The 26,157-nt window shown below is 41.1% G+C and overlaps 1 protein-coding gene and 1 pseudogene across 1 annotated transcript; both read left to right on the top strand.

Annotated features, from left to right (window-relative positions):
- The first annotated feature begins 2,581 nt into the window (after positions 1–2,581).
- On the top strand, positions 2,582–25,530 carry LOC137281394 (putative serine protease F56F10.1). The gene is made up of 10 exons (XM_067812593.1): positions 2,582–3,206; positions 5,571–5,752; positions 6,191–6,327; positions 13,138–13,233; positions 15,205–15,337; positions 17,034–17,145; positions 17,811–18,018; positions 18,710–18,803; positions 19,605–19,813; positions 22,106–25,530. Exons 1-10 carry the CDS (start codon positions 2,976–2,978, stop codon positions 22,234–22,236), a joined length of 1,533 nt encoding a protein of 510 aa, XP_067668694.1. The 5' UTR covers positions 2,582–2,975; the 3' UTR covers positions 22,237–25,530.
- The window catches only part of LOC137280851 (uncharacterized), a 539,924-nt pseudogene continuing 538,925 nt past the window's right edge, over positions 25,159–26,157 (top strand).

The following is a 26,157-nucleotide window of genomic DNA, read 5'->3' as shown; positions in this document are numbered from 1 at the left end:
GTCATAATCGTTTACAATCATGTTATAATCGTTTATAATCATGTCATAATCGTTTACAATCATGTCATAATCGTTTACAGTCATGTTATAATCGTTTATAATCATGTCATAATCGTTTATAATCACGAGGTTCATGCTGGTAAAGCTGCTGAGTGGGACGTTGAACAATCCAAGCCTGTACTCAACATCTGCAACGTTTTAAACAGTGAATGAGTGAGTTAGAATTTATCACCACGTCGGCAATATTTCAATCATATCGTAATGATATGACTGCACATCCAAGGTAAACAAGCATGACTTTGTAAAACGATATCATTAAGAGGACAATACAATGTAAGAACGGGATATGGATCGCCCTACAAGGGACCATCGGGACCTACAGGACGTTTGCTACTTTTTGCATGCACCCTTCCTGGATTTTCACCAGACCCTTTGGTGTTGGTGATGGTTCAGCAAACTAGCTGTAGTTGACGGCTAAACAATTGACGTAGGTACTACTTCGACGTCATTATGCTCATTTCAAGAGTGACTAACCATAGACAATGGCCACTGGTTGTCACTCTCCGGGGACAGGAGAGTGCTGAACGCGACGTTGATGCCTTTTGTGTAGAGCTCTATTCACGCTGAAGGCAGAGCACACGATGCCTGACTACCAGTCATTCAAACCTTCTCGTTACACTGAGTGAACATTGCAAAGAGACAAAGATGCCTTAAATTATGAGCCGACCGTGTGATTGTTTTACTGACATTAATAAGAGATGTACCCACTACGCTTGTTTTTGTTCTCAGCGCATGCGGGAAATGCCCAAACAAAGACTGTACGACTTGGCATGAGAGTCGAGGGAGCATTGGACGACACATTAATCGTAGCGAACATCTAAATATAGAGTAGGTACATATCTTATTCTTTGAGAAAGCCATAACCACAGTTACGCATGTGTGCCATTCGTTCATTACGACAGGTCGGTTGGTTGGTTTTACAGTTTTAGGGCGACATGGGCCAGTAAACAGCCTATCTGAGCCTAACACATTGATTTCATTTAAATAACAGCCGTATGTAACCGCCTTGTAATTTCAAGGGAATCGTTAATTAAAGTAAAAGAAAGGGTAACAGTATCAGTATTACTTTAGACAGATAAATAACAGCCGTATGTAACCGCCTTGTAATTTCAAGGGAATCGTTAATTAAAGTAAAAGAAAGGGTAACAGTATCAGTATTACTTTACACAGATAAATAACAGCCGTATGTAACTGCCTTGTAATTTCAAGGGAATCGTTAATTAAAGTAAAAGAAAGGGTAACAGTATCAGTATTACTTTAGACAGATAAATAACAGCCGTATGTAACTGCCTTGTAATTTCAAGGGAATCGTTAATTAAAGTAAAAGAAAGGGTAACAGTATCAGTATTACTTTACACAGATAAATAACAGCCGTATGTAACTGCCTTGTAATTTCAAGGGAATCGTTAATTAAAGTAAAAGAAAGGGTAACAGTATCAGTATTACTTTAGACAGATAAATAACAGCCGTATGTAACCGCCTTGTAATTTCAAGGGAATCGTTAATTAAAGTAAAAGAAAGGGTAACAGTATCAGTATTACTTTAGACAGATAACTAAGCATATCGAATAGCCTCCATAAGTAACCACTTTCATTTCTGAAAGACGAGATGGTTTTCTTTAGGTTCAGGTGACAGAGTGTTAAAACGTTTTAAAACCATAGACTTACATCTAAGTCTTTCGAGAGCCTGTCTAGATAACATAATCCTTACGACAGAAACAAATTATTCGGAGTTACCCCCTTGGATGTATTGTTTCCCTGCAGTTGGTATTTTACAAATATAATGTCATGAGCAAATCTATCTTGGCTAACATAGAAATGTCGGTTTCTACGGAAGCGTATTAGGGCCACGGTGAAATTTTTTGTTGTTGTCACTTTCTCTTTCACTGATTACGTACTGTATTCTACGTAGGACTTATTATCACCTACGTAAGACTTACTATCTCCTACATAGGACTTAGTATCTCCTTCGTAGGACTTAATATCACCAACGTAGGACTTACTATCTCCTACGTAGTACTTAGTATCTCCTACGTAGGACTTACTACTTAGTATCTCCTAACACTACTTTACTATCTCCTACGTAGGACTTATTATCACCTACGTAAGACTTACTATCTCCTAAGTAGGACTTGGGAATACTATCTTCTACGTAGGACTTACCATCTCCTACGTAGGTGCTAGTAAGTCCTACGTAGGAGATAGTAAGTCCTACGTAGATATACTCCAAAACGTTGTGTTTCTCCTAATATATAGGTTGACATTTATGAAAAATGTCTTTGTTTTCAAGTATATAATATAGCAGCTAAGTGTCCGATAATTTTGTTGGTTGTCTCAAATGTCTTATTTGGAGTCATTTCTTCAAGCAACGTGTTTCTTATCTGCATTCTCCTTTTCTTTGAGCTTAAAAATCCCCGAAATGTCTCTACACTATGGAGTCGTTATTCACAATTTCAAACTCCTAGTCACATACCGTGTTTGCCTCCATGTTTGTTTAAGGGGCAGCAGGGGAGGATAACTCTAAATCAAAGTTAACAAATCTGGTACTTCCTGTACTTCGCATTGCGCATTTATTATCAGAAGACCAGTCAATTACTAAGGTATCGATAGTCTCACGTACTATACAGATGCATCAATAGTTTTTCGTTTCTACCATCATTGCTATCTGAGACTCAACATTTGTTGAAATCCGTCGATAGTTCGATGCATCGTTACAGCCCGAGTGCTGGAGGTGGTGTTCTACATTTACAATATGCTGTGCATCAATCCTCTGCTGCGTTGTTGAAACAGCCATACACTGGATAAAAAGCTATGCGAAGGCTGTATCTTATCTAAAACAAACAAACCCAACAACTAATGTACAGTGTGTGTTGAAAAACAGTCCTGTATGCGCCAGTTCAGTAGGTGTCGAGACACATGTCGGGGCTGAGAAAAATGATAGGTTTCAATATGGTCACATCCACTGTAATATTGAGCCTACTTGTTCTTGGAGCTCAGGGCAGTATTGTGCCTGTTCCGTCGGGAGTTGATGCTCTCAACAATGCTGGAGAAGATGCGCCTTCGCCTTCCTCCTCATCTGTAACTGAACGCTGGTTTCAGCAGAAGCTTGACCACTTTAATGCCTCGGACGATCGCCACTGGAAACAGGTGAGGACTAGTGTGAACTGATATGTGCTCATTTGTCCAAAGGAACAACAGTTTTACTGTTACAGAGTAGGATAGTCGGTGTGTTGTTTAAAACCGCAGTCAGTATTTCTCCTATTTTGCGAAGGTCTATATATATATTCGAGTCTGGTTGGCGCATGTCGATGCTCAGCCAGTTGAACACTGGATTCTCTGGTCGAGACTCAATTATTTACAAACTGCAGCCGTTATAGTGCTTCGTTAAACAAACATACCATTCCTACAGATGTCCCAGGTAGTTTTACGGTCAGGACCCTAAGTCTTCTATATATTTAAAGTATCATGTGACTGATGTATCATGTAATGATGAAGGATTTATGTTGTGTCTTCAGGGGCGAATGCAGTTTTTTTCAGAAAGGTATTGGGAGGGAGCACACTCTTGAGAACAGGTGGTGCACACTACATTTCTATAATGATAAACGTTCAGGACAAAAGGACGGAATGCGTCATCCCAGGCCCCTTCTCTACACCCACTAGCCCCCTTGATCCGCCTATGTTATTTATGCTTGTTTTATGGCCTTTAGTAGATCTTGACCACCTGCGTTTAAGGACATCTGCGGGACCATATACAGATTCGAACACATCCGTATTAGAAAACCCCGATTCGAGGCTTCAGTAAATGTTAGTAAAATGCCAGTTTCCGGAGGGTTGTCTAGCTATTGTACCCATGTGTAGCGATTGCAAAAACAGATCAAATGCCCTACTTTTGTGACCTCGACTACGCTATCACAATGATACGAATGTATCCGAGGTGAGCCGAGTGCCAATTGTTCTTAGCAACCCATGCTTGTCGTAATAGGTGACTAACGGATAAAGTGGCCAGACTCGCTGACTTTTAGTAGTGACAATTGCAAGTCATCCTGTCATCAGGGGGATACTTATGATGTCAGGGAGTTTGGGTATTTTCTGCCCCAGGCGCGATTATTGACAGACTGCCGTCATGGTGCTGGATGCCAATGGGTTTTCGCAAACGTTTTTCGTAATTTGTATGAATCTCTGAACGTTGGCACAGTAAAAAGACGAGAATTTACGGATGTTAAATTCTTTATTTCGACGAACACAGTGTATTGTAGTAAATCATAACTCCTTCACCAGACGAGTGAAACAAACTACATGTTAACAACTGTGACAAGAAAAGGGAAGCCAGTAGTTAATTAGCGTTAAACTGGTAGAATGTGTGTGGTATGGCCAGATAGAAGCCAGGGGTTATTTCTATTATGAACAACAACAAAAAAGATAACAGCTGTGGAATTAACAAAGGAAATAACGATAAACAAAAACATGTAGTGGCAAGGAATAAATCCTTAATTAGTGATAAGACCCGGGACTTGCTTTGCTTCCACATCTCTCAACTCCTCGAGTCATCGACCCATGATTATTTGGGTTAGAATTGGTCCTCAGCAATCAATACTCGATTAACCAACCTGAACACACCTGGTGTCAAAAGAGATTTTCGCTGGTTCATTCATATGATTTTCACAACTATTTTGGCCTTTACACCAATTGGCATACACTTCTGTGGCTCATCAAAACACGACATTCCTTTGCGATCACGTGTTATATTTACCAAACTCCGAGATCAGGGGACAGCAAAGGTGATCGTTGAACGCGTTACGGTCACCACCTTCGAAGAGGGGACATGATCTGAGTTGTGGTGTGTGGTTATGTCCTGTGCATAATGCTCAGGTCACAGATCAGTTGAAGTCAAGCAAGTGTATTTGTTCTCTGTCTCACCTAGCACAAAATGGGTACCCGGTGGCATAAGTCATGTGACTGTAAACATCGTATGCAGCTTGGGTTATCCGGGGTACTGATAGCAATATATTGTAAATGTGTTGTTTCAGTGAATTTCGTTACTGCTTTGGGCACACTTTCAATATATAAGAAACAATATTATTAGAATATGTTTTACAGATTGAAAATAGTACGCAGCTGAAAGGGTTCGGGTGATCTTGGCACCGTCAGGTTGTAAGTCTCATCATCAGCTCGGGGCCCTTGCCCCCTTCTACACGCATCCCACACAGCGAACGGAACTTCTCCAGGAAACGCTGCCTAGTCGAACCTACCAAGAACTTTCCGGAGTGTGTGAAGAGTCCGTTCAGACTTCTGCATTACCCTGGTTGCCAGAAGGGCTGTGCTCCCAGTGCAGAACCCGGGTACTGCACCAAAGGCACCCAGAACAATGGGAGTCTGAGGTCCGCACACTTTTCATGCTTCTCCTGAATCACATTGCTATCGAGACGGACAGAAAATTCAATGATATAAATAAAACCGTCGGCTTTATGAAAAAGGACAAGATCAGGTTTATTTTCATTATTATTACTTCAGAGATATTTCATCAACGACAAGTTCTACAAGCCGGGTGGTCCTGCGTTCTTGTACATAGGACCAGAAGTGGCCCTGCCTGCCATATATGCAGAGAAAGGTGCCTGGTTGGAGTATGCCAAGACCCATAACGGCATCGGATTTGCATTAGAGCATCGCTACTATGGAAAAAGTCGACCCACAACGTTCGTCATTTTAAAAAAATTCTTTGAATTTTAATTTTAATTTTCTTAAATTTCTGGATATTGGGATTTCTTCTTGAGTATTTGATCGATGTCTGTCATCTTCCAAAAAGTTGACAGTTTAGATTTTACATGGTAAGAAGAAACAGATTTTGATAACATTAACATAGCAAAATAAAATGAAATTCATTTTCAATAAAGTTTTCTTTCCAACAAAACAGAATCTATTTCATCTGGGTTGATTAAGATATCCACCGGTTTCAGTTTGTAGGTGGTGTGAAGAGGGTCTAAATATAGCGAGGACTGATTGGGAATTTGAAATTGATAATTATTTTATGTAAAATTCAAAACCAAATGATATTTTAAAACATAAAGTTATACTAGCACGAATGACCAGAAATGATATTGAAGTATACATTGTTTTCAATGTTTCAAAATCAGGGATGTGAGTACGGCCAACCTGCGATACCTGTCCGTTGAACAAGCGTTAGAGGATCTGGCCAGTTTCATCGTAGCATGTAACAAGGAACACAATTTCAAAGACATCAAATGGATCACATTTGGAGGATCATATGGAGGTATGCATATTGTATCTACAGCTGTAATGACATCACAGGGTCCATTTATTCTTGTCCGTTTTAACAATGGTCTGTAAAATGTGAACTAAATTGTAATCCGAGGGCTCAGGATAAAAATAAAGTTCGTTTTATCCATCAATGATGTTGAAGCTTGTTACAAGCTTTTAAGCTCGTTACAAACGAGCTTGACGTTCGTGAGAGAACATGGCGAATTCAGACATGATCATAGCAAACCACCACACACAAAAAATCAACAAAAACTACATGTTTCTTCACAACCCAGCAAAATCATTCACAAAATATCCAACACTTGATATCTACGAACAGTCCGTACGTGTCGTAAGAGACAGCCAACAGGAAGGACATTCGTGACCCACTCGTGTTATTTTGGGACAAGCCGAATACCCACTCGTGCCCTTCTGCAGGACTTCATATTAGCGTAGGAACATCAGAACCTCTTTAAACAAGAACGATAACTCTGTTCGTATTTGATTCCGATGGCACTTAATATCACCGAGGAAATTGCACGTTTTATTGTTCTTCTGGGTTACATTTGGTTTTTTTTCTTCTTCTTCTAAACGAGCTAAGACCTCTTCAAAACAACGAACAGAAGGAGAAAACATGATCGTAATTACAATCAGCTCTTCCTCTTACATTTCCAAATGTATATTTCTAAGCAGGGTTAAAGAACCACAAATTGCAACTGATTTATTGAATATCTGAAAATTGACTGAAATATGTTTTCTCAAACTAAACATTCGTGCAACCTTGATGACATACAATTGGTGGAATTTTTAATGTATTCGCGGAACCGAATATAAGTGACCACAAAAATGTCAGACTAAAATATAATCCCAAAGTTGAAGACTGAAGTTGATTAGTTACATGTAGACATACTATTATTGTTTTTGATGTATAGTTACTGTTTTTAACAATGTTGGAAGCTCTCGTACAATCTCCAAAACAAGCCGGCAAGATACACTCCGTAATACACTCATTTGGACCTTCGAGAGCCGATATCACAACCGTCAGTCTCATGATTCTTATAGAAAAAACCTTCACATTTCACAGCACAATTCTGTCAGCTCTGTGTCATACATGTTTATGGTTTGTTGTACAATAATATAATGTCATACACGATTTAAGTAGTCGGGATTATTTTTTATCAAAGCAACGCCCCACTATGCTCGGTCTGACTGGTTTGTCGTCTTTTAGCACATAGCAGGCATCGAGACGGTGAAAAGTCTTCTATAATGTTACGGAAAGGGGCGAGTGGTGACGAATGACATAGCAAGCATCGAGACGGTGAAAAGTCTTCTATAATGTTATGGAAAGGGGCGAGTGGTGACGAATGACATAGCAAGCATCGAGACGGTGAAAAGTCTTCTATAATGTTACGGAAAGGGGCGAGTGGTGACGAATGACATAGCAAGCATCGAGACGGTGAAAAGTCTTCTATAATGTTACGGAAAGGGGCGAGTGGTGACGAATGACATAGCAAGCATCGAGACGGTGAAAAGTCTTCTATAATGTTACGGAAAGGGGCGAGTGGTGACGAATGACATAGCAAGCATCGAGACGGTGAAAAGTCTTCTATAATGTTACGGAAAGGGACGAGTGGTGACGAATGACATAGCAAGCATCGAGACGGTGAAAAGTCTTCTATAATGTTACGGAAAGGGACGAGTGGTGACGAATGACATAGCAAGCATCGAGACGGTGAAAAGTCTTCTATAATGTTACGGAAAGGGACGAGTGGTGACGAATGACATAGCAAGCATCGAGACGGTGAAAAGTCTTCTATAATGTTACGGAAAGGGGCGAGCGGTGACGAATGACATAGCAAGCATCGAGACGGTGAAAAGTCTTCTATAATGTTACGGAAAGGGGCGAGTGGTGACGAATGACATAGCAAGCATCGAGACGGTGAAAAGTCTTCTATAATGTTACGGAAAGGGGCGAGTGGTGACGAATGACATAGCAAGCATCGAGACGGTGAAAAGTCTTCTATAATGTTACGGAAAGGGGCGAGTGGTGACGAATGACATAGCAAGCATCGAGACGGTGAAAAGTCTTCTATAATGTTACGGAAAGGGACGAGTGGTGACGAATGACATAGCAAGCATCGAGACGGTGAAAAGTCTTCTATAATGTTACGGAAAGGGACGAGTGGTGACGAATGACATAGCAAGCATCGAGACGGTGAAAAGTCTTCTATAATGTTACGGAAAGGGACGAGTGGTGACGAATGACATAGCAAGCATCGAGACGGTGAAAAGTCTTCTATAATGTTACGGAAAGGGGCGAGTGGTGACGAATGACATAGCAAGCATCGAGACGGTGAAAAGTCTTCTATAATGTTACGGAAAGGGGCGAGTGGTGACGAATGACATAGCAAGCATCGAGACGGTGAAATGTCTTCTATAATGTTACGGAAAGGGGCGAGTGGTGACGAATGACATAGCAAGCATCGAGACGGTGAAAAGTCTTCTATAATGTTACGGAAAGGGGCGAGTGGTGACGAATGACATAGCAAGCATCGAGACGGTGAAAAGTCTTCTATAATGTTACGGAAAGGGGCGAGTGGTGACGAATGACATAGCGAGCATCGAGACGGTGAAAAGTCTTCTATAATGTTACGGAAAGGGGCGAGTGGTGACGAATGACATAGCGAGCATCGAGACGGTGAAAAGTCTTCTATAATGTTACGGAAAGGGGCGAGTGGTGACGAATGACATAGCGAGCATCGAGACGGTGAAAAGTCTTCTATAATGTTACGGAAAGGGGCGAGTGGTGACGAATGACATAGCGAGCATCGAGACGGTGAAAAGTCTTCTATAATGTTACGGAAAGGGGCGAGTGGTGACGAATGACATAGCGAGCATCGAGACGGTGAAAAGTCTTCTATAATGTTACGGAAAGGGGCGAGTGGTGACGAATGACATAGCGAGCATCGAGACGGTGAAAAGTCTTCTATAATGTTACGGAAAGGGGCGAGTGGTGACGAATGACATAGCGAGCATCGAGACGGTGAAAAGTCTTCTATAATGTTACGGAAAGGGGCGAGTGGTGACGAATGACATAGCGAGCATCGAGACGGTGAAAAGTCTTCTATAATGTTACGGAAAGGGGCGAGTGGTGACGAATGACATAGCGAGCATCGAGACGGTGAAAAGTCTTCTATAATGTTACGGAAAGGGGCGAGTGGTGACGAATGACATAGCAAGCATCGAGACGGTGAAAAGTCTTCTATAATGTTACGGAAAGGGGCGAGTGGTGACGAATGACATAGCAAGCATCGAGACGGTGAAAAGTCTTCTATAATGTTACGGAAAGGGGCGAGTGGTGACGAATGACATAGCAAGCATCGAGACGGTGAAAAGTCTTCTATAATGTTACGGAAAGGGGCGAGTGGTGACGAATGACATAGCAAGCATCGAGACGGTGAAAAGTCTTCTATAATGTTACGGAAAGGGGCGAGTGGTGACGAATGACATAGCGAGCATCGAGACGGTGAAAAGTCTTCTATAATGTTACGGAAAGGGGCGAGTGGTGACGAATGACATAGCAAGCATCGAGACGGTGAAAAGTCTTCTATAATGTTACGGAAAGGGGCGAGTGGTGACGAATGACATAGCAAGCATCGAGACGGTGAAAAGTCTTCTATAATGTTACGGAAAGGGGCGAGTGGTGACGAATGACATAGCGAGCATCGAGACGGTGAAAAGTCTTCTATAATGTTACGGAAAGGGGCGAGCGGTGACGAATGACATAGCAAGCATCGAGACGGTGAAAAGTCTTCTATAATGTTACGGAAAGGGGCGAGCGGTGACGAATGACATAGCGAGCATCGAGACGGTGAAAAGTCTTCTATAATGTTACGGAAAGGGGCGAGTGGTGACGAATGACATAGCGAGCATCGAGACGGTGAAAAGTCTTCTATAATGTTACGGAAAGGGGCGAGTGGTGACGAATGACATAGCAAGCATCGAGACGGTGAAAAGTCTTCTATAATGTTACGGAAAGGGGCGAGTGGTGACGAATGACATAGCAAGCATCGAGACGGTGAAAAGTCTTCTATAATGTTACGGAAAGGGGCGAGTGGTGACGAATGACATAGCGAGCATCGAGACGGTGAAAAGTCTTCTATAATGTTACGGAAAGGGGCGAGTGGTGACGAATGACATAGCGAGCATCGAGACGGTGAAAAGTCTTCTATAATGTTACGGAAAGGGGCGAGTGGTGACGAATGACATAGCGAGCATCGAGACGGTGAAAAGTCTTCTATAATGTTACGGAAAGGGGCGAGTGGTGACGAATGACATAGCGAGCATCGAGACGGTGAAAAGTCTTCTATAATGTTACGGAAAGGGGCGAGTGGTGACGAATGACATAGCGAGCATCGAGACGGTGAAAAGTCTTCTATAATGTTACGGAAAGGGGCGAGTGGTGACGAATGACATAGCGAGCATCGAGACGGTGAAAAGTCTTCTATAATGTTACGGAAAGGGGCGAGTGGTGACGAATGACATAGCGAGCATCGAGACGGTGAAAAGTCTTCTATAATGTTACGGAAAGGGGCGAGTGGTGACGAATGACATAGCGAGCATCGAGACGGTGAAAAGTCTTCTATAATGTTACGGAAAGGGGCGAGTGGTGACGAATGACATAGCGAGCATCGAGACGGTGAAAAGTCTTCTATAATGTTACGGAAAGGGGCGAGTGGTGACGAATGACATAGCGAGCATCGAGACGGTGAAAAGTCTTCTATAATGTTACGGAAAGGGGCGAGTGGTGACGAATGACATAGCAAGCATCGAGACGGTGAAAAGTCTTCTATAATGTTACGGAAAGGGGCGAGTGGTGACGAATGACATAGCAAGCATCGAGACGGTGAAAAGTCTTCTATAATGTTACGGAAAGGGGCGAGTGGTGACGAATGACATAGCAAGCATCGAGACGGTGAAAAGTCTTCTATAATGTTACGGAAAGGGGCGAGTGGTGACGAATGACATAGCGAGCATCGAGACGGTGAAAAGTCTTCTATAATGTTACGGAAAGGGGCGAGTGGTGACGAATGACATAGCAAGCATCGAGACGGTGAAAAGTCTTCTATAATGTTACGGAAAGGGGCGAGTGGTGACGAATGACATAGCAAGCATCGAGACGGTGAAAAGTCTTCTATAATGTTACGGAAAGGGGCGAGTGGTGACGAATGACATAGCGAGCATCGAGACGGTGAAAAGTCTTCTATAATGTTACGGAAAGGGGCGAGCGGTGACGAATGACATAGCAAGCATCGAGACGGTGAAAAGTCTTCTATAATGTTACGGAAAGGGGCGAGCGGTGACGAATGACATAGCGAGCATCGAGACGGTGAAAAGTCTTCTATAATGTTACGGAAAGGGGCGAGTGGTGACGAATGACATAGCGAGCATCGAGACGGTGAAAAGTCTTCTATAATGTTACGGAAAGGGGCGAGTGGTGACGAATGACATAGCAAGCATCGAGACGGTGAAAAGTCTTCTATAATGTTACGGAAAGGGGCGAGTGGTGACGAATGACATAGCAAGCATCGAGACGGTGAAAAGTCTTCTATAATGTTACGGAAAGGGGCGAGTGGTGACGAATGACATAGCGAGCATCGAGACGGTGAAAAGTCTTCTATAATGTTACGGAAAGGGGCGAGTGGTGACGAATGACATAGCGAGCATCGAGACGGTGAAAAGTCTTCTATAATGTTACGGAAAGGGGCGAGTGGTGACGAATGACATAGCGAGCATCGAGACGGTGAAAAGTCTTCTATAATGTTACGGAAAGGGGCGAGTGGTGACGAATGACATAGCGAGCATCGAGACGGTGAAAAGTCTTCTATAATGTTACGGAAAGGGGCGAGTGGTGACGAATGACATAACAAGCATCGAGACGGTGAAAAGTCTTCTATAATGTTACGGAAAGGGGCGAGTGGTGACGAATGACATAGCGAGCATCGAGACGGTGAAAAGTCTTCTATAATGTTACGGAAAGGGGCGAGTGGTGACGAATGACATAACAAGCATCGAGACGGTGAAAAGTCTTCTATAATGTTACGGAAAGGGGCGAGTGGTGACGAATGATATTTGAACATAGCAAGCATCGAGAGGGGGGACAAGTCTTCATGTTGGTTACGGAAATACTTCCCTACTTAGAAATGTTTATGGATGACTGCCATTAGCCTGACTGAAATGTGTAATTTAAACATGTATCCAAACATTTAGCAGATAAATCCACTATGTGTGAGTGATTTAAATTTAAGGTCACCTCGGCAATATTTAAGCCACACAGTCAGGAGAAAAGTTGTGCAGTATACTCAAGCCGTTAAATATCCGGTCCACGAAAATGGTGTCTAAAAGTAGCATGTAGTTCTAAAACTATTATAATTATGAACACAATACAATATAAAAATAAAAACAAACAAACAAAAACAGGAAAAGATTAAAGGACGCCAACAAATGAACTTTGATCACCATACTAGGAACCACGGGGACTTACAGTGTCCTTTGGTACCCGCATGGGACCTACCTGGCTTTACGCCATCCCTTCAGCAGGAAAGTTAAACCATAACTGAAAATCACAAAATGCTACGTGTGAAAATCTGGTAATTTAAATGTACTTCAAAAGAATTAGGACTCACGTTCTCTCTCAGTGACAAAGTGTTTCGATACAGCTGCACTATATCTTGAAGTGTGTAGCATTGTAACTTTAGATTAGACAGTGTCCATTTGGAGTATCAAGCATAAGTCGAAATGATAAATCTCTGATTTGTTGAAGGGCTACTGTCAACATGGATGAGACTGAAGTTCCCACACCTTGTTGCGGGAGCAGTCGCCCACAGTGCACCCCTCGCTGTGCCAACGATTGCTCCAGGTGAGTCCAAGTTACCCGCAACGGTAGTCGTGTTAGAACGTATCACCAGCATATTTCCTATTTTTTTAATATGTCCGAGTGGGATCCCGTGACTGGACGGATTTCATGTTGTCATGAAGACGCGTACCACAGTTATTTACGTTCAGTACAGAACCTGATCTTGTTGTATGTCAAAGCGTACACGAAAAGTGCTTGACGTAACGTGGAGCCAATAGCTAAACGTGCTTGACGTAACGTGGAGCCAATAGCTAAACGTGCCTGACGTAACGTGGAGCCAATAGCTAAACGTGCCTGACGTAACGTGGAGTCAATAGCTAAACGTGCCTGACGTAACGTGGAGCCAATAGCTAAACGTGCTTGACGTAACGTGGAGCCAATAGCTAAACGTGCCTGACGTAACGTGGAGTCAATAGCTAAACGTGCCTGACGTAACGTGGAGCCAATAGCTAAACGTGCTTGACGTAACGTGGAGCCAATAGCTAAACGTGCCTGACGTAACGTATAAACAACGGGTGGACGTGAGGAAGGATAGGACACTGTGCTCCCCCAAACGGGTACGTCCCGGTCTTGTCCCAGTTGGTCTCTAATTCAAGATGGTAATGCACCAACAAATAATTTGTAACAGTGCCACATTGGGTCAGTTCCGTTTCCACGTTAATGTTATTCGAGACTGGATAACAGTTTCTTGTGAATGTGTGCCTGGCATTATGTGTCGGAGATCTGACTGACATATTTCTGTTGGGCTGTAAGGAAGATCGATTTGTTGGTCTGTTGTTTAACGCCACACTCAGCAATATGCCAACTATAAGGCGGCGACTCTGTGTATAAGAGTCTGGACAAGACAATCCCGTGATGACAAGGATGAGCATCGATCTGCACAATTTGGATACGAGGACATGAGTTAACAAATTCAGCACTAGACAATAGCTCAACTTTAAAAGCCCACGCTGCAGTTTTGCGTATTGAATCCCTGACCAATTGAATTCTCTGACCAATTAAGACTGATGCAGTTTGTTTGATTGTTGTTAGTTTCACACCGCTCACAGCTCTAAATAATCGAGTGATCATTTTCGAGTAACTTCATTAGCTTCAATTCATTAATTGATTTACTATGACATTTAACAAGCTAGTGGGGATGACCGCCCTTGCGGCGAGGATGAGTTGCTGAAGAGCAATTCTAAACCCGGATCTTCAAGGGCCAAGAGTGGTTTGTAGTGAGGGAGTGAGTTTAGATTTAACGTCAAATCGGCAGTATTTCAGCCATATTGTGACGAGAACATGTAATTGCGTTACATAATAATTTAGGGTAAATTATAGAAACGTGACATCGACGGACAATGAAACCGACTAGAGCATCGCAATATCAAGAAATAAAACCAGCATATATCTCTAAAATAAGACTTGAAATTAGGACAATACAAGGTCATGAGTGGTTGTAAATATCATGAAACTGAACAGGTACACGATCAAAAGAACAACGGAGGAAGTACAAACGATAGTTTCAGTTCCAGGTGGCGACAAATTGTCCAGTATTACATGAAACTATTGCCCAATGGCAAATGAAACTATTGCCCAGTTTCACACGAAATTATTGCCCAATGACACGTGAAACTATTGTTCAGTATCACATGAAACTATTGTCCAATGGCACGTGAAACTATTGTCCAATCTGACATGAAACTATTGTCCAATCTCACATGAAACTATTGCCCACTGGCACATGAAACCATTGCCCAGTTTCACACGAAATTATTGCCCAATGACACGTGAAACTATTGTCCAATCTCACATGAAACTATTGCCCACTGGCACATGGAACTATTGTTCAATCGCACATGAAACTACTGTTGATCTAAAATGATATCAGGTATCACGATTCGTCTGACATTTTCCCTTTCAGGTGAACTTAGGTCTCGACCAAGAAATTACATGTACACGTTCCATAAAACAATTCCTTTGCTTCTATTCCAGAATATTTAGTAGGGGCCGGAGAAGACATGCGCATTGTGCCAGGATGCTACGAGACTGTGTCTGCAGCTTTTGATAAAGTTAGGGAAATTCTGAAAACGGATTCTGGAGTGAAGACTCTGCAGAATCTATTCAGGTGAGGGTAATTCGAGAACTGATTTTTAGAAACAGCTTTCCGCGAGTGAGACAAGTACCATTGCGACAGCGTCATTATCATTCTGACGTCATAACTGTGAACTTTATGACGTCATACGTCTAGAGGAATTACTTTAGTGTAATATTGCCTTAAAATATTACAGTTAGGAAATAAACTTACTGTGATGGAAAACCAGAGGCATATTATACGTTCTTCACTGGTCACGATGGGATCATGACTTGAAGTACCCTCGATGTTTATTAACATCGAGGGTATATCAAACCGTGGACCCCGAGGGACTAGTGAACAACGTATTTATCTTACCGAACACACCCCAGTTTTGTTAATTTTGAACTGTCTGAAGCACGGGTATCTGATCGTACACCTCAGCCAACCTGTGTGAATCAAACATCGAATCTTGCATCTTACTCTTTTCTCCTCTGGGTATTGTCTTAGTACTTAATACTCAGACGGACTACATTTGGACGTTTTTGTCAAAATTTATTTATTGGAAAGAGAGTCAAATGTTTTCTTAGCCATCGCTAGATTCTGCGGAGGACACAAGAAAATTTAGATTTAGAGATTTCTCCCTTCATTCGATTTCCATTCTCAAAACATCGGTAATTTCCATGTATCATGCGACATTTAATGTTATTCGAGATAAAAAGAGCAACTACCACGAAGTACCGAATGAGTTGCTATGCAATGCACCTCGTTGGTACACGGGGTACATTGAAAACAATAGATGAGCGCTCAGCCAAACAGACAGCAACATTTATGTGTGAGTTAAGATAAACTGTGTTGGAAAATCAGACGTATATTAAAAGTTGTTCTCTGGTCACGAGGGGTGCATGGGTTGATGTGTCTTCGATGTTTGTTTATGTTACATGCTATGGAACATAAACAAATATCGAGGTACATCAACTCGTGGGCCCCGGGGGACCAATGAACAACATATTTATCTTACCGAACACACCAGTGTTGATTTTGAATTGTTTTGAATCCTGTGTATTGGGTGGTACACTTCAGCCAACCCGTGTGAATCAAACGATTTAAAGGGGCACTGATGCGGAGCAGTTTCCGTGGACTGGTGGTTTCGTTTGTTATTGTTTTTCTCCCGTGAGTACCCCTTGAAATGTAGCTGCTTATTCCGCAGGTATTGTCTTAATAAAGTCGCCGCGGTGTAATTCCTTTCTTAATATTCACAGGGACTACATTTGAACGTTTTGTCAAAATTCATATTTATTCGAATGCGAGGCAAATCTTGTCGTAGCCACCGTTTGATTTTGCAAGCGACACAAGAAACAGATTTAGAGTTATCTCCCTTCAATCGATATGCCTTCGCGAAACATCGGTAAATCCCGTGCATCATGCGTGATTCAACGTTATTCGAGATAAAGAAGTACTACCACGAAATACCGAATAAGTTGCCATTGGCAGCGGGGTACTTTGAAGTGCATCTTGCATGTAACCGGGCGGGTAATACAATTTGGTACGCCATTACTTAGTGGACAAATGCATGTATCACTGTATGAAGGTATGAAGCTAATGTGACATGGCGGTGAACAACAGAAACTCGCTTCACTTTCTGTACCCGTATGACGAAACGAAATCAGACATTGGGTTTGACGAGCTACCCTAGTGCATAATGTGAACATTTATGATGACATCATAGTGCTTTTCCTTGTCTGTTTAGGGTTTGTAATTTTGACCAGACAAACCAGCTGGATGTTGAAAATCTGATGATGGATCTAGTGACTCCAATTGTATCAACAATACAGTTCAATAACATCCACCCAGGCACAATGGTATGTTCATGCATAGGTTGAAACAGTTGAGTCAGATATTTTTCATTTTGTTTTATTCATTCCCATGTTTACTTACTTTCTTACATAGTTACAGGCATTCCAGCAATATTCCAGCAATATCACAGAGGGCGACACCAGATACTAGTTGTATCTCTGGATACATTCAAGTTCAAACAATGGATGTGCGTACTTTGAAGTCTACTAGATCATGATGCTTTCCGTTTAATAAAATAGCCTATCTGCACGAAAGCGTTTGTGCGTGTGTATGTGCAAGCTATTTGTGTTTTGGGCTGCATTGAGTTCATTCCAAAGACAAAACCTGCCGTGGTGCGTGGACGTGCTTGAGAGTAGTGATTTTGTGCTGATCAATGCCAGTTTCTATTGCAAACCTCGATGTATGTGTTGGTGTGTGCCGCTGAGAGGCTCGAGATTGCTCAAAGATGTTGTGCACTCCATGCTTAATGTTCATCGGTGGGGTAGCCTAGTGTTTACAGCGTTCGCTCGTCACGCCGAAGATTCAGGGTCGTTTTCCCACATGGGTACAATGCCTGAAGGCCATTTATGGTGTATCCCACCGTGATATTGCGGGAATATTGCAAAAAGCAGCTTAAAATCAAACTCACCCGATCACCCATGTTTGATTTGGTCCTGTGTATATTCTGTAGATGCTTATTCCAAATCAAACGATATCCTCAATGTGCAACGTGCTGACCGACAAGACCACGGGATCTCCTCTACAACGCCTTGCTGAGTATGCCCGTATCTACAACCAGAACTATACAGTACAGAAAGATCAGTGCCGCAACACAACATTCGCCTCCCTTGTCAGCACAGGAAGCGTCATCAACTACGAGAACAATGATGGATTTTCAAGTGCGGTTACTCTTCTGTAACATGTGTGATATTGGAAATGTCATTTCTCAGTAAATCCGATATTTCGTGGGCGGTTAAGGCGCCCTAGAATTATTGGAACCGAGTCTAGTCTAGTACCACAGTCTAGTCTATCCTTAAATGAAAAAGGTGTAATACCGCATATAACATGTGTTAACTAAAGTTGACCACTTACACAAAGGCGCCATCTATTCATACAGAGATTTTTGCATTAAGTATAAGTTTTTTCAGTTCACTCCCAAAACTGCAAACCACTACAATAAGTAACTGGGTTTACCAACTTGGCACTTTACCAACTTGTTTGTTTACCAACACTTTTTTCCCTAAAGGATCGTGATAGGAAAAGTTCAATTCATTTGTTTCCTGTTGTGTATATATTTTCATTCAAATATCTCTATCAGTATCTTGTCTGTCTTTGGTTTGCATAATGTAAGGACAGGACATAAAGTTAAGGAGACAAATACACACAACGAGGTCCTCGTCCTTAATGTTGTCGATGTTTCCCGCTTGCGAGTGAGTGAACATTTGAAGTCACATCGGCATTGTGCAGCTGTTTCGTGACTAAGAAAGTTGTAAATTAGTTGCTAATTACCAGATTAGCAGAAATAGAAATAAAAGTTGAAATGCTGAAACAACTGAAATACATCACTTTATGTTGAATTTGAAATTCCAGTTCGTCAGTGGAGATATCAACAATGCACCCAAATTGGGGTGTTCGTGGCGACAACGTCAGATAGGCAGCCTCTTGGGAACGCAGTAAGTGAAGAGTGAGTACACATCCTAAATTTCATTTAAAAACAAACCCCCATTCACCTTATATTCGTAACAGACAACCTGTCGTAAATAGGTATTGTTTTTCGCGGTCGATCCTAGAACACTATATAAACAGAAATGCTAACTAGCATGGTTCTTATCGGTATATCAGTCACGATTTGTCAGAATATATGTAGGACAACGTAATGAGTAGTGAGTCTAGTTTTACGCCGCTTTTAGCAATATTCCAGCAATATCACGGCGGACAACAGTTATGGGCATCACACATTATACCCATCTGCGGATCAAACCCGGTTCTTCAGCGTGACGAGCGAACGCTTAACCAGAAGGTTACCTGACCGCCCCAGTATAACATAAACAGTGACGCACGACTGTGATGTTCGTTGGATAAGGGTAGCAACGCCCAAGGACGCAAAACGCAAAGATTATCATAGAACCCTTACTTTATATAGTGGACTCCTAAGACAGCTTTGTATTAGGGACCCAGGAGTGAACTTGTTGGTATTTCAACCAAAGCTCTCCTAATCATGGCAAAACTGGTCATCTTGAAAATGTTCTTTACTATGACAAAATGATCGATGGCTAGGCATATATGGATTTTCTGTAAACGAGGACGATTCATGGTATGGGTATAGGACTGATGTCTGATACGACATCGCCGCATTACAACGTCATCTTGACGAATAGTCCAGTGAATGGATTCTGTTCTGTGTTTGGTTCAAATGAATCGTTTAAATGCATTGATACAGAAAAGGTGTACTGATGAATTATGTACTTGATTTGTATTTTTACAGTTACTACTACAAAATATGTGAAGGTATGTTTGGTCCGGCGTTCAATCAGTCCTTGGTGAAACGTGGGCATGACGACATCATCATGAACTACGGCGGCCTTGACATTCGGGTAACCAACGTCATCTACACGCAAGGAACAGATGATCCATGGATCAAGTATGGCTTCACCAGAAATCCTAACCCCAGGGCATACGCCGTAGTTGTCAAAGGTATGTCAGTGAGTTCAAATAATTATTTATGGTCACGTAAGCATGTGATCACCACGTCGAAGAATCGAATTATTGTGTGAACCCCTTTGTCCCCATGTCTAGTTTTTATTTTGAATGATTTCATGACATATGAATACCATCTTCAACCTACTTATTTAGCTACAAGTGAGTAAAAATCTAAAGTGAATCGGCAATATTTCAGCCATATAGTGACTAAAACTACTTTTATATCCACAATGCAGACACGTAATATATCATAAAACCATGTCAAAGAAGGATTACTAGATCATAATTACTAGATTATTACAAATTGAGTCAAAACTAGATAGCATGTGTCTTTAAAGGTTGAATGCTATATTTGGTCAAAACAGTGTACTGTTTTGGGGAAGATCACCATACTTGGGATCATGGGGACTTACAGTATTTTTATGGACCCTACCTGGATTAATACCATCACACAAAATGAGCGTATTTCCCAAATATACTAACGTTAATAAATATAAGTGTCATCCGGCGGCCTTATAAACAACGTTAAAAACCCACATATCCATCTAAACTGTCAGATTTACACACGTTTAAAACGGTATTAAAATTAACGAACGATCAGCTCTTCATTTGCATGTATTTCACATGTGTAAATGTGGTTAGTGTTTTGATGTAATTTCCTGCCTGTGTAACATATGAAAATACTGTGATCATTAATGGATTTAAATTACAAACGACTATCGACGAAGGACAGTGAAACAACTGGATTATCACCGATAGAAACGCAAAGCCAGTTATGAAATCTAAAACGTTTTAATTTTAATTTTAATTGATTTAATTTTAATTATAGAAGACAGCACAGCATATAATCAGGCTATCAACTGAAGGTAGATCACCATACTAGGACCATGGGGTCTTACAGTGACTTTGCTACTTGCATGGACAATAGTTGGATTTACACCATCCATTCAGATCTTAGTAATTTTGACACCCTAGCTATAAATTAAAATAACACATATACTGCAGTTTAAAAATAATAGTATGTTTAAATTTTCTTGAATTGTTTTGGGACTTACATATCTGTCAAAAACTAAAGATACATTATTGAAACCTGTCTGCAAAGGACAGTAAAACCAACTACAGAACTGTAAAACATCAGAGATATAAATGTTAAAGTAGTAATTAAATATCAAACATAACAGCTATAGATAAACAAATCGATATAAAAACAGAACATTCCAACCCAACGCCGATCTTGAGGAGCTCTCTATGGTAAATATTCCCAACAGGAATCCTGCTCAGAATTTGTATCGATAACAGATGGGAATTTTTGTGTACTGTACAGAAACGACTGCACCAGAACACGCTGGATAGATGGCATCTGTGTGCGTGCTCCAGTCAATTATTTCTAAGCCACAATTGGTTTACATACAAGTATGTACTTCAATCGGCTGCGATTCGTGTGCGTTCGTCATTCACGACTGACGACCTTGACCTTGATCTACCAAGCGATGCAAAAACAGCAGGTTGGCTGGAGTAAATGAAACACAAACATAAACATTTCTTGCACACATATATTTATTTATTTAAGAATATACAATCAAGATATTTTAACTTGCCATGTTCACAGCAATTAGTGGGTGGGTTAGTATAGGTAACAGTAGCAGTATTTGAACAATATGTACGGCGAGGGACGCCAAAAATGAGCTTCACACATTTCGGAAGTCGAACCCAAATCTTTGGGGTGACAAGCGAATAATTTCACCCAAATGCCTTGCATCCTAGAACCAGTCACTGGGGTGCAATTGCAACGATGCTAGCTGAACCTGTGACTGAGTGCCAGCATCTTGAAAGCTCTAAAACTCTGCTCATTGATCCATCTGAAGTGGTTACGCTGTTGAGTTGCAATGAATTAACATATTTGATGGCAAATGGAAACAGTAAGCAAGAGACGATCAGTCTCTCTCGTCCGCCAAAATGGTTAAAAGTCAACTTGATAAAATGACGCGAATGCTTCCCTGTTAATGTTGAGTTTGCAAAAAGAAAATCGTTCAATTTATTTTGAGACGTTTTATCGGAATTGTTGTACATTCTAGCGCTGGTTCCACCCAAAATGTCAAATATGAATGCATGTGGGCTATCACCATCAGTGACCCCCTTCCCCTACCGCTATTTGTTAAGCTTTCTTTTTTTTATACAAGGTTGTGTCCACCCAACCCAACATCGCACCCAAACCCTAAAATCACCATCAACCCCCTACCAACTCTACTAGCCATAAATTATGAACGGTCCCTTATTATGTTGCAGGCGTCGGTCACGTGGCAGCAATATTACCATCCTCCACTTCAGACAGTGTTGACTTGAAAAATGCTCGTCTGGAAATCCAGCGCCTCATTGGTCAGTTTATATCATCACGTGATCCAGCCATTGTGGGATGAAGAGCTGTGCACTGTGACATGAAGATACGCCAATGGCAATTCAATACTTAATCGTACAAATCAGTGAGTGAGTTAAGTTTTACGCCGCATCAGCATTATTCGAGCTATGTGGCGATGGTCTATATTATCGAGTCTGGATCAGACAATCCAGTGATCAATAGCATGAGCATCGATACGCAAATGAAAAGGCCAATAGACACGAAATTCTTCAATAAAAGTAAGTGTTTAAACGAAACTTGTGTACACAATGTTATAGTTTATGACACTAATCCCTAGAACAGTGCCTTTTTCGTGGGGGATGCACACAGACATTAAAAGCACAAGTGACCTTTATCACAATCCTTACTGGACAATCAAGATAGCATACTCCTTACTGGACAATCAAGACAGTATACTCCTTACCAGCCAATCAAGATAACAATCCTTACTGGAAAATAATGATAACATACTCCTTACTGGACAATCAAGGCAGCATACTCCTTACCAGCCAATCAAGATAACAATCCTTACTGGAAAATAATGATAACATACTCCTTACTGGATACTCAAGATAGTGTTATCTTTACTGGACATTGAAGATAACGTAATCATTACTGGAGAATCAAGAAAACATACACCCTACTGGACAATCAAGGTGACACAATCCTTACTGGACAATCAAGGTGTCATAAGCTTTACTAGACAAGCAATATAACACAGTCCTTACTCGAAAAACAAGATAACTTAATCCTTATTGGACTATCAAGATAACACAATCTCTGTTTTACAAGCAATATAACAAAATCCTTACTCGAAAAACAAGATAACATAATCTCTATTTTACAAGCAATGTAACACAATCCTTCCTGGACAATCAAGACAACATAATCCCCACTTGACAAACAAAATAAAACAATCCTTCCTGGACACTAAAGATAAACCAGACATTATTATTTGTAGATCACGCTTGAATAATGTCGTGAGAAGATATAATACCAGAGAAGACGTTTGTTCATTGTTTCTGAACCTGTTGAATGTAGAAGAACATGGCCATTTTGGAGTTGGACATACGGAGTCAAACCTCGAAAAACACATTTACTCGTAAGGAAGTGCATATATTTATAGCCTCGTTAATGCCAAGAGGTAATTGAGCACAACATGGAGTCATTTGCTTCTGACAACCTTTTAGAAGCGAGTTCCGCACCAATCTATGTGTCAGTGAGGATCGTTCGCGAAAGACTTCAACGGCAGTGCAACCATGACATGAAATGTTTAATCAAGTTATAGCTCGGCTGTGAGAAAACACACCTGAATTATGAAATCCTATAGCGTGATGACTTGAAGGTGCCAAACAAAAAAATCATCGTTTATTAAACATGCAATCTTTTATATAGTTAACATTGTACTTTCAGAAGATCCGATCCGTGAAGGTCCGGGGTAGAATAGGCCTTCAGCAACCCATGCTTGCCATAAAAGTCCACTATGCTTGTCACAAGAGGCAACTAACGGGATCGGGTGGTCAGGTTCCCTGACTTGATTGACTCATGTCATCGGTTCCCAGATGCGAAGATCGATGGTCATGCTGTTGATCACTGGATTATCTGGTCCAGACTCGATTATTTACAGACCGCCGACATGTACCTGTAATATTGCTCAGTTCGGCGTAAAACTCACTCACTCATAATAATTAATACTAATGAGACACAGAGATTTTTTTTACGGAGAGCCTTTATACTGGAAATAACTGTTTGAATTTGGAGTAAGAGAGTTCATATACATCGTCACATCGGCAATATTTCAGCCATCGTTCCGAGATCAATTATTCATCATATTAAAGATCAATAAAATTAGAAATCTTTTCGAAGAGTAGTAATCCACGACAGTATCACATATATTTAGGTAAAACTTGCATGTTTTCATGAAACGACTTTGTTAACGTGCACAAAGCAGTATAAAACGGATCGCCAGCAACTGAGGGTCACATTACTCAGGACCTTGGGGACGTTTATTGTATGTGCTGCCTGTTGGACATTTAGACCATGTGCCAGATGTCAAAATTGGAGGTGTAATTACCAATTTGCTGAACAGATTTGGTTATGATTTTTGGTTAGCTTGATATCTGAGGTGTCCAGAAATAGTTGATGGACCTTCAGATCACTTTGCCAAATGCCATTTTGGTGGCCATCTTTAAATATGGCCGCCAGTTTTCCCTTCAAATATAGGCGATTAGGAAATCCGACATAACTCTACACAGGACTGACCAATTGATGTGCAAGATGTATCTTAGGCATCCACAAGAACTGTTACATTGACTATAATTCACATTTATTTGATCCAAATATTCATTTCTCCAACATAAACCTTTTTCAGCAAATTGGGAAAATGGTGCCATATTATGCTATACTGTTACAAGTCAAGTGCGCAAATACTCTTTGAATACATTGAAAATAACAGGAAATGAAGAACTGAAATTCACCTCATTGTGGCGTGCTCCAGCAAAACCAGCCACAAGTTGCAAAAAATGATTCTAATTGCCTTTCCTATGAATAGCTGATAATAGACACCGTTGCACTCCACTGACGCAACGTCGTGTGATTTGAGTAAATCCAAAACAGCAATGTCGATACGAGGAAGTAGTGCTTGATATCAACGGAATGTAAGGACTGACATGCAAGTCGTGTTAATGCAAAACTGACGTGAGAAGGAGAAGTAAATATGAATCAAACAAAGGACTTTTCTTATTTATTTGAAGCTACAAAAATTGGAAGGTGATTTATTTGTGTTGCTTTTCTAAAGGGAACCATTGATGCCTAGCCTTTCAAGTTTAAGCCCACTCTGTATATACTGCCGTTGGAAGGTATCTAAATAACAATCTGGATTTCACGTATATATTCCGAGGTAGCTTGAAATCTGACCTCATACTTCAAAAGTATAGGGACAATAATGATCGGTATTCTACTTCTTGGGTCCTTTTGTGTGGCTACTGGCTTTGAGGCGAGCCCAGTAGCTTCAGTGTTCCTTCCTTCCTTCACTCCACCTGCAGGAGCCAACCCTTCCAAAAAAGGTAACAAATCCTCTGTTCATGTATCAGGGAGCGTTGTTTGTAAAACGCAAACCGGGAGTTCTTTCCATGTATATGCTGAACAAAAATAGGGATCCTGTCGCAAATATGCTCTAGTCCAATTCCGTATGCTATGCTTTCAAACTGATCATCTTGAGATTCATTAATGAACGATGTGTCGTCAGGAATATTTCCCATGACTGGTTCACTGAGACACGCCTTACGAAGGAATAAACAGACACACTGGTTCACAATATTTTGTTGTTCTGTTGACAATATATACATTTCTATTTGTTCAGTCTAACACATATGTTATGCCATTTGACCAGTGGATATCAACTTCCATATTTCGAGGACCATGACTTTTTGGAGTGTTTTCCGTCACCTTCATTTTACATTTAAAAACTGTATACTCCAATCACTGATACAGAGATATGCAAGCGGTCTGCAAATTATCGGGTCTGAGCCACACAATCCTGTTACCAACAGCATGAACAACGATATACATTACTCGGATACGACGACACGTGTCAACCAAGTCAGCGAATCTGATCATCTCATCCCAAGAGCAGCCTCTTGGGTCACCGAAGGCCAGTTCTAACCGGATCGTTACGGGAATACACGATTGGGACACAATGGCATGTGTCAACCACGTCAGAGAGTCTGACCACTCTGACCTTAACTAACTCAGTTCAAATTTGCTGTTGGAGAAGAAGACTGATTTGCGTCTAAAACCAATATGAACACTTTTTGAGACATGTCACTGTATTTGAATGAGTGTAAGATTCCAAAGTCACACTGTGTTTGAACTCCATAAGCACGAGTCTAGTACAAACCTGTGATGATAATAAGGTCGAGAGAAGGGTTGCTATCCGGTATAA

The sequence above is a fragment of the Haliotis asinina genome, chromosome 4 (genome assembly GCF_037392515.1).
Source record: "Haliotis asinina isolate JCU_RB_2024 chromosome 4, JCU_Hal_asi_v2, whole genome shotgun sequence".
Taxonomy (NCBI): domain Eukaryota; kingdom Metazoa; phylum Mollusca; class Gastropoda; order Lepetellida; family Haliotidae; genus Haliotis; species Haliotis asinina.
The sequence above is the reverse complement of the archived record's forward strand: the minus strand, read 5'-3'. Positions and strand labels throughout refer to the sequence as shown.